At 37.7% G+C, this 14,693-nt stretch overlaps 1 protein-coding gene across 2 annotated transcripts in view; it reads left to right on the forward strand.

Moving 5' to 3' along the window:
• Plppr5 (phospholipid phosphatase related 5) overlaps positions 1 to 14,693 on the forward strand; it is a 115,766-nt gene that overhangs the window by 83,936 nt on the left and 17,137 nt on the right. The window contains exons 4-5 of one of the 2 annotated variants that reach the window (XM_028890172.2): positions 5,983 to 6,159; positions 14,406 to 14,525. In XM_028890172.2, the coding sequence (XP_028746005.1) occupies positions 5,983 to 6,159; positions 14,406 to 14,525 (297 nt within the window). Of the gene's footprint in view, positions 1 to 5,982; positions 6,160 to 14,405; positions 14,541 to 14,693 lie in introns of both variants that reach the window. The other variant, XM_028890171.2, reaches the window with a different exon arrangement.

Consider the following 14,693-nt stretch of genomic DNA (forward strand, 5'->3'; position numbering starts at 1 on the left):
TGTCCTGTCTACTGTGTTCTCTCTTCTGTGTGCCTGTTGTTCAAGATGTGAGCTCTGGGCATCGAGTTCCTGTCTCCATGGCTGCCATGTTTCCTGACCATGACAGGCTCCTATCCCTCTGCAATTGTAAGCCAAATAAACCAGTTATTCTATAAATTACCTTGGCCATGGTGTTTTAATTACAACAAAAGAAAAGTAACTATAAAAAGTGTATACAGGATAATTTGACTGAGGCAAATTGTCAGAACTGTTTTTCCCTGAGAGGCAAGTCCTCTTGCTCGAACTGTGGTTCTAATTTTTGTTTTGTGTAGTATGGAATTCCTGGTGATTTTTAAAATTTCTTTGAAGTCTATTTTTTCAATAGTCTGATGACCAAAGGGAGGGATCCAAGTGTATCTCTTTAGATTATCTACTGTGCCATGAGGCTGCCAGCCAATGGTTACACACTCACTGGTGATCTTAGTCATTTTTGGGAAATGACTGGTGGACGTTAGAAAACTTTGAAATGTGGAACTGTTCCTGCCCTGGTGGAGGAAATTGAGGCTATTTCATCAATTGCAAAGCGGAAGTCAAGGGAAGAGAGTACATGATAATCATTTACAAGATGACAAGTAGAGCATGCCTTCAGGATCTAAAAGGAAGGGAGAACAGAATAAAATAGTATGATAAAAACGTGACAGAATCCTGAAGACAGGAGGAGTTCCCTGAATACTTGGTGATAATGCTATCTTAAGTCTAATGATCACCATTTAGCAGGCACTGTTCTAGAATCATGGTCCTGATTCCATGATGCTCCCTGTACTTGCTCCAACTTAACCCCTACAGTTATTTAGGCTTTACTACAGACCAAATGCTGTGCTATGCACTTTAGCTATACTATCGTATTTGAGCCTTATCATGCTGTGGGACAATATCTCAATTTTCATTTGTGTTTGGTAAATAGACATGCTTAGACTTGTGTCCTATTACTTTTCTATCTCTATGATAAGACACCACAACCAAGGCAACTTATAGAAGAAAGAGTATTTGTGACTTACAGTTTCATCAGTTTAGAGTTCATGACCATCATGGCTCGGGGCATGGCAGCAGACAGGCAGACATGATGCTGGAGTAGTAGCTGAGAGCTTACATCTTACTGGGAATGGTATGGGCTTTTGAAACTTCGACCACTGACCCTAATGACACACTCCTCCAACAAGACCACACCTCCTAATGTTTCCCCAACAGTTCCACTAGCTGGATGCCAAGCATTCAGATACAAGAGCCTATGGGGACCATTCTTTTTCAAATTACCATGACTTGCCTTATGCAAGTGTCAGAGTTGGGCCTCCAACACATGTTTTTCTGGTTCAAATGTGGATGGTTTAATCACTATGGCATACTTACTTCACCCCATGAAGCATTGTTACAATTCTTAGCATTAATTAATTCATACTTTAAACAGATACTCCATGAGTATGGTTGTTTCCTATTGAACATAGGAAATGCCACAAACACAGTGACTCAGAACAATGCAAGTGTATGATCTTAGAATTTTATAGGTCAGAAGTAAAATATGGGTCTCAATGGGCTAAAGGGAACTTGTCATCTGGTGGCCAACCTTGAGGACATTCTCATGGCAAATCAATCCCTCACTTTTCCTAGCTTTATCAGAGTATATCTGTGTTCCTTCCATCCATGGCTTCATCAAGTCTTTTTCTCTGGCTACAATGAGGGAACATTATCTGTTTTCAAAGACTCTGGTGATTAGGAACCACATCCACAAGAAATAACAAGGAACTGAAGATTCATAGATGTTATTTGGGGGTTCATATTCTTCTTGTCATAAGTGACCACCCCATTGCAGACCTTGCTCCTGGAAATACAAGACAATAAAAGAAGGAAGACAACAAGTTAGCAAACAAATATATATTCAAGATAATTTCAAGTGGTGGTGTGCTTTCAGGTAATGGGAGTTGAAAAGTACACCTTCCCCAACTATGCCTTTTATGCTTCCTTCATGCAGTAAGCTTTGAATGCCTGCTACATAAAAAGCCTTCTATGCATTTCAGATATAGCAGTGAATGGACAGAGGTTCCATTCTAATAGAACATTATAATGGAGAGAAGCATGGCAATATATACATTATTCTACAAAGTGACAAATGTTACAAATACTCTGTGCTCTCCCTTGTAGCTAACTTTCACTCAGTATTCTCTTTATTAAGTTTAGTTTTATTACGAGCTCCCTGTATGTCAGGCCAAGTGCCAAGTGCAGAGTTTACAGTGAAGGACCAGGCTTCATTACTATTTCTCCCCTGTAGTGGGGGAAACAAAATAAGAACTGGAAGCCATGGCTAGAGTTCTGAGATGAGCAAGGTTCTTTGGGAACACATGGCTGGATTACCCAGGTTATTACCTGTATCTAGCCTTGTTCCCCATAATAATAGTTTCAGTTTCCACTGGCCTGGACACCCGTGCTCACCCTTCAGAATAAAACCTTGCAGGCTTGCTCCTTGAAGAAATTTAACACAGCCTTTGACACATAGCATGTGCTTACCAAGTTAAATATATCGGCTATAACAGGACTCTTTTATAAGTAGTATATTTTGTAATTTGGCTAAATGATTGGCATTTGCTATAACAAGTGAAACAACCAATATCACACAATAATAGCCCATTGTAGCTATAAAAGTGACTAGTCAGCAAAGCCTCTGTGTATATGCATTACTTATTGTATATATTTAAATATGCAAAGAGAAATCTGAAAGAATGTATAGTAGGATTTTAACAGGAATCAAATGATAAGCTTTGGCCTTCTGCATCTTCTTGCATTGAATGGGTGAATAAGGATGGACAATACAGTTAAATGAGCTGGCTCTAAGCTAGTTAACATCCACAGACCCTTGAGAATGGATGGAACACCATCCTGCTCAAATCACACCCACCTTCTGTTTGTGTTTATTTTAGCTACCTTTTAACATCTGGTTAACCTAGATGGTTTCATAAGTGAATTAGAAACCAAGAAAGCATAAATAATCAATTCCTGTCCTATATCTAGCATCCTCAGTAGATCATTATGCTATGATTTCCCCTTTTGCAGATTAGCTTTGATGGACTTTCCACAAGGATAACACAAGTAGACTGTTTGAAAGGCTCTTGTCATAAAGAACTAGAGTGTTGCATAGTTCAGATGAAAAATTCTGTAATTTGTCTTTTGTTATATTCATGGCAATTACACTGCAACAATACATATACTTTATAAAGCATTGCTATGATCAACGTTAATGTTATATTTATGGTTTGTAAAATTCTTATAACTTTTGTAATTCTCACAGCTCTAAATCCTGTGACCTCTCACGCTTCATTCTGGGTTTAATAGAAGAAAAATCAAACTTTAATTTTTTTTCTAATAGAGGCATATTTTCATTAGTTTGCATACTGACCAGACTGTTTGGGGCTCTCTATGTGCGTTACTGAGTCAGCAGGATAATTCAGGAAATGAGTCATCATTGAACTTGAAGCGGGTATAGCCCAAGCCAATAATTTGTCTGGACCACCAGAATTGATCAAGTAAAGAGTTAAATGGTATCTGAGATGGCCCTGGGGAATGATGATAAGGATTTACCAAAGCCATAGAGATTCTGTAGGGATTTTGCCCTTCTTCGTGTTCTCCATCCCTAATGATGGAGCAGGCTATTTTGTTACTCTTAGAATGCTATGGTGGCATCTTTCTCCTGTGTTTACTTCTAGCTGTCTTGCATCTGTTTAGGTATTTTGACCATTTTCTCCCCAAAAGAACTCAGTGAAGAAAAAAGAAATGCAAGAGCCGCCGAAGCCCTTATGACCAGGAAGTGCCAAAGCTCTTTGCTTATACTTATAGTCCCATTTCTTCTTTGCCAATAGTGCCACCCCCAAATAAAATTGTGTAGCCTACAATAAGCTTTATCTTTTTTTATTTATAAAATGAAGGTAATAATGATATCAAATTTGTAGGATTATTTTAAAGAGTTAATAAGATAAATTCTTAAAAAAATGCTTTGGATAGGAACCACTTACTATACAATGACAGATCTAATAAATATTAGCATGATACATATCATTCAGTTAACTCACATTTATTCTAATAAGGGTAGATTATCTTTTGAGTTTTCCAGATGTGAAGAAATGAAGAAGTGGAGAATTGTTAAAGAAAATTCCGTGAGCGGTCCAAATTCCACATACCCTTCAGAAGAGAGATTTCCCTATTGGCAGCATCACTGCAAAACCTCCCTAGCCCGATGTCTTTGTTATTCCTGTGGACAGAGTTCTTTAATGTCTTTCTAACAAGGGCAACACCATACTTTACTCTTTCTCATCTCTCCCTCTGTATCCTTGTTCTCTGTAAATGAAATCTCAGGACCCTGAGCACAAGCTGAAAAACTACAGGCCTTGCTCCAAATGTCATTTGCCATCTGAGACAATCCCTCTCCTTTCTTTTTATATTTCATTCAGAATATTGAGCCCTGAGACAAATTACAAAGGACTAGAACTTGACCATGGAGAAGATGAGAATTGTTTGAACAGCTTATGCATACATAAGCTTCTTCTGGCAGCTACCATTGCCCTGAAAAAAAAAAAAGCAAAAACAACAACAACAAAAAAGCATAAAGATAATTGCTGGATTTTATAGTATTCTAAAATGGTCATTATAAACTAAAAGCTTAGACACAGATCTTTTAGTCTACTCTCATAAGCAAATGTATTTCTATCTGATTCAAGATAGCAGTCAAGATTATAGAATATAATGATAGATTACATCTATCTATAAGTATTTTTCTGAGTGTGTTATGAGTACCAGATATTTACTGATATTAACACCATACAATCTAGGTGTGCTTTCCAACCTGCCTCTTTCACAATTTCTGTATTGTTGACTTGAGTACTGTCACTATACACTTTTAAGTCAGCAGGTTTGCTAATAGAATGACATGTGATTTAAATTATGAGCAATGAAGCTATAGAATAAGTGAGATTGGGAGAAGAACCAGATTACTCCTGAGCATGCTGCTTACAAACTGGATATATTTCCTTCAGCACAACTGGTTAACACTGTGTGTTCTTTATTGGTGTTTAATCTCATGTTTTCAGATAACAACATAAAAACTAGCCTTGTCTCTTCACTGTCTGGGCTACCTTCTTCATAGTCCCATCAATTTGGTAGAAATCTCCATTTAATTTTTCTAGCTATTTTAAATCCTGATTTGACCAAGTGTGCATCCTGTCCATACAGTACAAACAAATGGAAACACCAATATATCATCAATTTACCCCTTATAACAGTAATGTTGAGAGTGACCTAATATGTAAATTCAGGTGAGCAAAAGTTCATTAAAAATATTTGTGGGATGGAGGGTAGGAGAGCACTTGGAATAACTGTGCTCATGTTCCTAGATGACTGATGGCGACGCTGCATAAGACGTGGGTCTCATAGGATAGAAGAGATGGCTTAGCAATCAATGCACTGCCCTTGCAGGGGACCTGAGTTGGTTCCCAGCATCCACATCTCACAGCTCACAACTGCCTATAACTCCAGTTCCAGGGGATCTGTTATGTCTGGCCTCTATCTGCAATCACGTGGAAATGTGGGGACACACACATACACATTTTTTAAATGGTGATTAGTAAGAAATGACCATGACAGATAAGTTAAATAGTTGTCACTCTTAAATTCTACATTTAAGAAATAGTCATCAAAAGCCTAATTTCAGGTATGGTGGCACACACCTACAATCCCAGCATTCAAGGTCAACTCTGGCTATGTAGGGAGTTGGAATTCTATGTAGCTCAACACCAAATAGTCAACTTTTTTTAGATGACTAGAATAATAAACTGTAATTAATGATTAAAACCACTCAGTCATATATAGTTGATAAGTATGTTTTTGTAACTTATACATAATGTATTTGATGTGTATCTCAAGAAGATACTTTGGTGAAAAGTCTTGTTTTATTTGCTATTTCAGATGTATATTACCAACACTATCAAAGCCAAAGGCACCAGACTTGCTAAACCCGTTCTATGCTTGGGACTAATGTGTCTGGCCTTTCTTACTGGACTCAACAGAGTAGCAGAATATCGAAATCATTGGTCTGATGTGATAGCAGGCTTTCTAGTTGGAATATCCATAGCAGTATTTCTGGTAAGTACAATTTTAAAAGTATGTTTGTTTTAATAAACTTGAACATCGTTTCTAAGAAACTGCAAGGATGAATCATTGTGATATATTATGTGATAATATGTATGGTTTTGATTATGCATTTTTTCTTTCTTGCATTTATTCTTAAGATTAGGTTTGGAGAGGAATAATAAATAAATTATACACTTAAAATACTTTTATATGAAATAATCAAGGCTAAAAAACCAGTCATCCTCAAATAGTATTTTATACTTATTTACTTATGGGGACCCAGAGGAGACACATGTGCCATGGCGTTCATGTGCAGATCCAAAGGACATCTTGCGAGAATAGGTTCTCTCCTTCCACCATGTGAGGGCTGAGGGTTAAACTCAGGTCAAGTACCTTTATCCACTAATCCATCTCATCTGTCCCTCCTCAATTAGTACTGTAGACTGGGTTGTTTTTATATTTATAGAATTATTCAGGATGGTTTGCCTCTAGTATATTAAAACATCCTCAAGGACCCAAGAGCCTCATGTCTTCAATCTGAGCACTCCATAAGATCTGTGCCACACATGTTCCCACAACATAGAATTGTAAGACAAATCACTTCACCTCTGGGACTGAAGCAGTCAGAGACTGTGATGGGGACTCTATCATCCCTAGTCATGTCTTCCACACAGTGAAGGAAGTGCACAGTCTTTTAATGGAGTGCCACCTGTATGCCTGCTAAAAATAGACTTGCAATGTATCTATAACTTTGTTCATTAGAAGATTTCAGCCTGAGTTGAAAATCGTCAGACCATTACTTGTGGGGCTTTATACACCATCTTACCTAGATGACCAAGTGCATAGTTTCTAAATCAAAAAGCTTTTAGGGGGACACGCTATAGCTTAAGAAACACTTTACTTCCACTTTGATTCCGTTGGAGCTGTTTTCACTATACTTGCTTCTCCCTTCCTCTGCCTTCTTTTTCTAGTTAATAGTCAGTAGGCAAAAATCGTGCATGAACTTTTCATTTGTATGTTTGAGTACAATTTATGTGCCTGGAACTTGAAAGGAAATGTTTCTTCTAAAACCTCCTGTAAGAAATTAATGGACATGACCTCATGCCTACTCCATATCCTGAATTTCATTTTTTTTTTTCTTGTAACACCATTGACTGTTAGTCTCAAGGTCATTGAAAGACTCTGGATGGAAAGTTTTTTCAAAATCTGTCATGAGTTGAATAGTCAATTCAGAACGTCCCTCCCTGTCATGGATTGAGTTTGGAGATGCAGTCGGAGAAGAGGAAGAGACATTGAGTAACCTAGTCAGCATTTGCCTTTTATGGTAATATTCTGGAAGCTCATGGCCTCTGATTTGGCTAGAGATTGAGCTTCATGTGAATAGCTGAGATTCAGTTGCTTGGTTACAGGTGTACTCCTAGATAAGATACAGATTGTTTACTGTTGAGTCTTGCAGGCACTTTTGGCTAAATTTCATCATCCAAATACAGCAACAGACTTGGGCTAAAGTTACCATTTAACACCCCTGTCTCATAAAACTCGGGGCCGAGCATCCATCAGAAACTTTCCTTGCTTTCACTCAGCACAGTTGAAACTGGTTAACTTTTAAAATAAAGCAAAAATGTGATGGAAATGATGATGTTACCGCATTTAGCTCCCCAGGCGTAGATTATTTTTCCTGGTACCTCATCAGCCTCCTGCTGTTCTTCTTGTGGCCATTGCAATCTTCCTGCACTTCCAGAGAGCATCTTAGTGCCTTGGCCGGATCCTTTAAAACCAGAACCTTAGTGTCTTCTCAGACCAGTCCCTATCTGAGAACTTGAGAAATGAAGAGCTAGCCTGTGATCTCCCCTGAGCTCAAGCCCCCTTTTTGTGCATATTCAATCCAAGAATGTATATTACACACATTCCAAAATTTTCCTTTAAATATGACACATGAGAAAAATGACTTCATGAGAAGGTTATACCAAAACAGTGCTTCAACCATGTAACTAAATATGAATTATGTTCTCATTAATGATCATTTATGAGTGTGAGTGTGGAACTCAAATTCTAAAAGGTTTTATAATAAAAACCCGGAGCCTGATATGGTGGTAAAAGCTGAAAGATCAAAGAAGTGGAGCAAGCCACAGCTACCACCTCTTACCTCACCAACTCCTCAGCCTGAAAGAGCCTCAGCCCAATGAACTTCCTCTGCCAAAAAGGCTTCTAGTTCCTGTCTCCTCACACCTTATAAACCTTTCTCCACCTAGTCATTATTTCCTGTCTCATCCTCTCTAGTGCTGGGATTAAAGGTGTCTGTGTTTCCCAAGCAAATGCATGAGATATCAAGTATTAGGATTAAAGGCGTGTGCCACCACTGCCTGGCTCTGTTTCTCTCCTAGACTGAGTCAATCTCATGTAGTCAAGGGAGACTTTGACCTTACAGAGATCCAGACAGATTGCTACCTCTCTCAAGTGCTAGGATTAAAGGCATATGCCACCACTGCCTGGCATCTATGTTTAATCTAGTGGCTTATTTTGTTCTCTGATCTTCAGGCATATTTTATTAGGGTAAACAATTATCACCACATTCTTTATTCTTTATTATTTTTATTTATTATTTTAGACAAAAAAGGGAAAAAGTGGTGATATATTATGTACCCTAACAAACTTTGCCTGAAGATCAGAAGACAGAACAAGCCACTAGATAAAACATAGATGCCAGGCAGTGGTGGCACACACCTTTAATCCCAGCACTAGAGAGGATGAGACAGGAAGTAATGGCTGGGTGGGAAAAGGTTTATAAGGTGTGAGGAGACAGGAACTCGAAGCCTTTTCGGCTGAGGAAGCTCATTGGACTAGAGGCCTATCTGCTGAGGTTTTTTCAGGCTGAGGGGTTGGTGAGTTAAGAGATGGTGGCTGTGGCTTGCTCTTCTTCTCTGATCTTTCAGCTTTCACCCCAATATCTGGTTCCGGGTTTTTTATAAAAAGACCATTTTGACATTCCTGTTACAGAAGTGCCTAAAGGTACCAACTGGTGAGTCAAGGAAGCTCTTGTAAGCATGGCCTGTCTCCAGTGGAGTTGAGAGTTTTGTTTGGGGGATTAGTCTATTCCCTTAACCTCTCCTTCTCTCTCTTCCTTCATAAAATAAAATTCTGCCAAGTCCCTATGCTAATACAAGTGCTGTGCTTGGCGATGTGAATAAATACCTGAAAAAAAGAGATAGCTAAGATGCTTAAATATATTACAATCTACTAGGAAAACAGACATGGAGCTTTACAGAGAATTAAATACAATTTACCAATAGGTACTGGAAATATTAACTTCACTGGGGTAACATACCAGTCAAGAAGACGTGGTCTATCAACTTAGGAAGATTATAGAGAGGATAGGTTGATTCTGTGTATGGAAAGAGAACAAAGCACGAGACACAGAGACACTATGAAAGGCTGCCCAAGGACAGCAAGCATGGAGTCCTTCCTATACTGCCGGTCCAGGACACACTTTATGCATGAGAAAGCATAGCATCCTGGAATAATACTAGATTCTCATTATGAATGGAAGGATGGAAAGGATTTGCGTGCCAGGAGAATAATGTGGATCTTTGTTTAAAATGTAGGTGAGTTAGTAGCCCCTGCCTTCAAATGAGTAGAAATCAAATAAGCTTGTTTGAGTCCAAGTTTCTTCATGTCCTCAATTTTTCCCACTGAGTACTTTATTGAGCTTTCTGTGCTCCTCTATCCCTCTTTAAATGAGATAATCAGAGCCTCCCTGAAAGCTCATTTTTGAACTTACAGAAGGCTAAACAACGTAGGACATGCTTCGTGAATGGCCCCAAGAATGAGTGAAGCACAAGTCCATAAGTGGTAGTTTGTTCCCACTCATTACCTTTTACCGTATGAGATTTTTGCTTTAAAAATATGCTCTAGAATAAAACTGCAGGTGAAGATAGAGGAGACACGTTATGAAGAACCAGGGAAATAAGACAGTGCAAACTGGACCGTAGAGACCAAGAGAGAAGGGAGAGTCTTTGGAAGGGAGAGGGAAGAAAGAGCCTGAGAAACACAAGATGGTGTGGCTGAGGTACAGGAAATAACTTGTGATGACTCCCGGACTTCTCATTTGGATAACTCAGTAGAGCATTTGTTTTGGGCAGCCACTCCAGCTCTGCAAATGTCCTGTGATTATCACACAGTATTTTCAGGATTCTAAAATGATTCCAAAATAAAATTAACATCAGTCTACTCCATGCCGCTGTCATGGTTCAAAGACACCTCCTCTCAGCACCCATTACCTATACCTAGCATTTACCTCTGACTCATTCTCTTGGTTCATCCCCCACAACCAGTGATTCATCTACTCCAGGTTCATTTCCACTACCCAATTTCCCCCTTTAACCAGAACTGTGTGCTTCCTATCTCAAGTACAGCTACAGTTCCTTTACTTCAGAGATCCCTCCCACCACCACCTTGCTGCTTTTGTCTGTATTGAAATATTTCATTGTCAGTAACAAGACAAAGCAAACCCTTCACTGGTGCATCAACTTTAGACATTCCACTGCACTTCCCGGGTCCACCATGACCTGACTGCTTACTTACTAGGGAAAGGTATGCTTTTCACTCTCCCAGTCTTGGAATCTCACTCAGCCTCCTTCCTTTATCAAAAATAAGCCTGCCCTTCCTACACACTTGTTCTGTGGTAATTCCCTTTCTTTTGTGTATTTCAGTTGAAAGTGAGAAAAAGAGGATGGATATTTGAGTCTTGCTTTTGCATGTGTGTGACCCTGCATATGTTACTTATCTCACTATTTCCCCAATAGTGAAACCTTCCCCAAGTCATGCTCAGAACATCTCTCCTTAGTCTCTGTTCTGTGTTTCTCCCTAACACATTGCAACTCCTAGATATCACATTTGATTTTTTTTTGTTTTATTACCTATGTCTTCCAAATAAGCCTCTGTGGAGAAATATTTCTGTTCATTTTGTTCACTGCCAATCTTTTCAAGTATCTGGAATAAGGTCTTGTATATGGGCAGAATGGATTAAAAATAACTGTTTAATTTGCTACCATGAGTTCTTTGAGAGACTCGACAAAATTCCATGTGTAGTAAGCATAGCCTTGTTGCACTGCTTATCATGTCTACCCCTTACACCTCTCTTCCAATCCGCTACATAGCTAAGATTTGGCTCATCCAAGTCCCACTTTTCCTAGGCAGTAACCCTCATTACCTACTTCTCATTTGCCTCATTAATTCCTACTATGTATCAGTCTATACTGTTAGCATCCTAGAAGGAATTATATTGTATTCTAAATTTGTCCCTGTCCCTGTACATTTTGCTCAAGGGTAAGGAGTAAAATCATAATGCTTTGCAAAATATAGAACAACTAGTTTTGAGCAGGAGTTGTTGATTATTGATTGATATGATTGATTATTCATGATACATAGAAGTGTTCAGCTGTGTTGATCCCAATAATAGGCTTGTCATGTTATCGTATGTAGGAGTAACAATTATTGCAGCATTTTATTGAGATATATTGTCCTCACTATGCAGATTAAAAACTGAGACCTAGTTATATTAAAGAGCTTGAGCATGATCTTTGCTCATAAAGTTATTATATAAAAGAACCACTAATTAGGAGCCAATAATGTTTGACTCCACAAGGTTCATAGTGCAATAATTATGGGAAGAAAAGAAAAAGTGAATACATAAAAAATTTATTATTAATACAGCATAAAGTAACCAAAAATATATGTAATGGTGGCTAATTGGTGTAACCCTTTTAGGATAATACAGACTTACACAAGTGGAAGCCATTGATATAAAATTACAGTGTTAGAAAGGAAATTAACTTTTAATTATAGACATATACCACAAAATTTGATAATTTGTAATCAGAATGTACATTAATTCATTAGGGTACTCATTCATGAATGATGTCACTCACTGTGACAGTGGGGTACAGGGACAGCAAACTTCAGATAGGGTTCCTAATTTGTACAGTGTAGATGCTTAAAAGAGACATGAATCAAAGTACTTCCTTATCCAGTATGAAATTTCATACCGAGACCAGTGCTCTGACAGATGGACTCAGAACTCTTTGTTAGCATAGGCAAACAAACACACTGAAACACGGTGAGCTTGAGTAGCCGAGCTCTCAGGGGAGGCTTCCATGAGAACGAGGAGATAAAGCATGTGTTGCATGTATGTGAGGAGTTCTGATTTCCAGAACCCATGAAATTCTTGGGATCAATGTACATGTCTTCAATCCCTGCACATGGAAGGTTGAGAAAGAACACATTTTGGACAAGCTGGCTTAGTCGACTGGTAGGTTTGGTGAGCTCTGAGTTGAAGTAAGAGATATTGCCTGAAAATATGGTAGAAGAGTGATTGCTGGAAGTGAGTTATAATATGGATGTGAAACTGTTTGTTTTATTTCAATTGCTACCTAAAGTTATCAAATCTATCCTTCATGTGTTAGAACAGTGCTCGTTCATCAAACTTCAGCCGGCAGACCAAGTTTGACCTGCTGCCTGCTTTAGTAAGGGAAGCTTATCAGAGTGTCAACATGACTCTTCTCTTTTGAACAAATAGAATTGCTACTTTCCCTTCAAAAGGGAAGAGTTGAGTAGTTGCTGTTGACTATGACCCTACAACACCAAATATATTTACTACATTATTTAATATGTTCCCTTTCCAGACAAAACATTCTGACTCTATTTCTTAAGCAATCAATTTCTCTTAGTCTTCTGTAGGATAATGAAAGCAACATCTTCATAGGATAGAAAGCATACTGAATAACAGCCTTCAAGCCCTTACCATACTTACTTTAAAGATCATAGTAATGCAGGAAAAGCCATAGTAATGTAGTATTGGGGTTTGATCTATGTTTTTAACCTATAGTTAAAATTTCTTCTAGGATGTAGGAAGGTTAAAAAAAAGGTAAATCACAGCTTGCAAAGAAAAAAAAATTGTGATGTAAAGTATCATAGTATATGTTATTATTTAATACACTTGTATATTTTATTCAAGAATGGGTGAGTAACCAAGATTTTATTGGTATTTAGACTTACTAAGCAATAAGTAGTTGGAGAGATGGCTTGGTGGTTAAGAGCACTGGCTGATCTTGCAGAGAACCTATGTTTTGTGCCTATTGCCCACATGTTGGCTCACAACCACCTGTAACTCTGGTTCCAGGTCATCTGACATCTTCTGACTTCCTTGGGCAACAGGCATGTACATGCATGCAAAACACTTATACACATAAAATAAATAAATCTTTAAAAAATTAATAAGTTTAACAAGTCATCCATTGATGAACTTATGAAAATATACAATTTAGACATATCATTATTGATTAAGCATTTACTTAATTTAAAATGAGTATTAGGTTGAAACTACATGTTAAGTCCTATTTATTCTAGAATATAAAGTCCAGGGAAAGAAAATAATATGTTGCCCGGTAGTTAATATAAACTCACCATAGGAAATAATTTCCCTGTGTTGCTTAAAGTCATTGTTTCTTAAATATGATTCACCTGCATCAGAAACTTCTGGAATGCATTTAAAAGTTCTGTCTTCTATACCCTATTTGTCACCTACTAAGTCAGAAACTTTGGGAAATGCATTGGGAATGTATATTTTTAACATTACAGGAATTTAATTTTCATGCGTGGTTCAGTTCACATTCTTCCTCTAGGATATAATCAGTTAAAATGAGGGTCAATTTCCTTTATGCAAAGGGTCTTCTATTTTAGTGTAGCTCTGGTAAGCTATTGTTCAAATCTTACATATATATGAGACACAATAGACAATAAACTACTATAATTAAAGGGATATTATTAAATTAGAGAGTGCCAACTGTCAAGGATTAGTGTGAATGCAATAATCTCGAAGCAGTGAGAAATAATGAGCATAAAAATAAAGTTGTAGGTTAGCCACATTAGGGAGAGGTTAGTCTGCTGTGAATTTTTATAAGGTTATGGTGTTAATTTTGGATTGAATTGAATAGTGTCTATACATTAATGAACATTTTGGAATAACAGAATTGTTATTATTCATTCTGATACATATTCATTGGTGAATTTTCTTGAACCTGTCTGCATTGGAATAACTATTCAAATTTATTCATGGTAAGTCTACGTGTAAAGTTTTATTCATATCACATTTAGATAATTTTAAAACTTGATTGCTATAGGAGTATTATTAAACTCCTTAAAGGGGTGATTGTTGTAGGATATGTGACTTACTTAACTGCAGTTGTTTCCTGAAATTTTAGGTTGTATGCGTGGTAAATAATTTCAAAGGAAGACAACCAGAAAATGGGCACACGCATAGGGACAATGTGGCCCGGATGCCGATGATCAACATTCCTCGAGTAGAAAGCCCTTTGGAAAAGGTAGCGTCTGTGCAGGTGACTCATAACTTCTGTACTTCTGTCTGTGTGTTCAGAGAGCATGCAGTTATTTTTTGCTTACTTAATCTCAGAATCTAGGTTGTCATTTAGCAAGAATTTATTACCAGAAAGATCATCTTAGAAAATGTGTATCTCATGTAAAGGAACCAT

The sequence above is a fragment of the Peromyscus leucopus genome, chromosome 6 (assembly GCF_004664715.2).
Source record: "Peromyscus leucopus breed LL Stock chromosome 6, UCI_PerLeu_2.1, whole genome shotgun sequence".
Classification (NCBI taxonomy): domain Eukaryota; kingdom Metazoa; phylum Chordata; class Mammalia; order Rodentia; family Cricetidae; genus Peromyscus; species Peromyscus leucopus.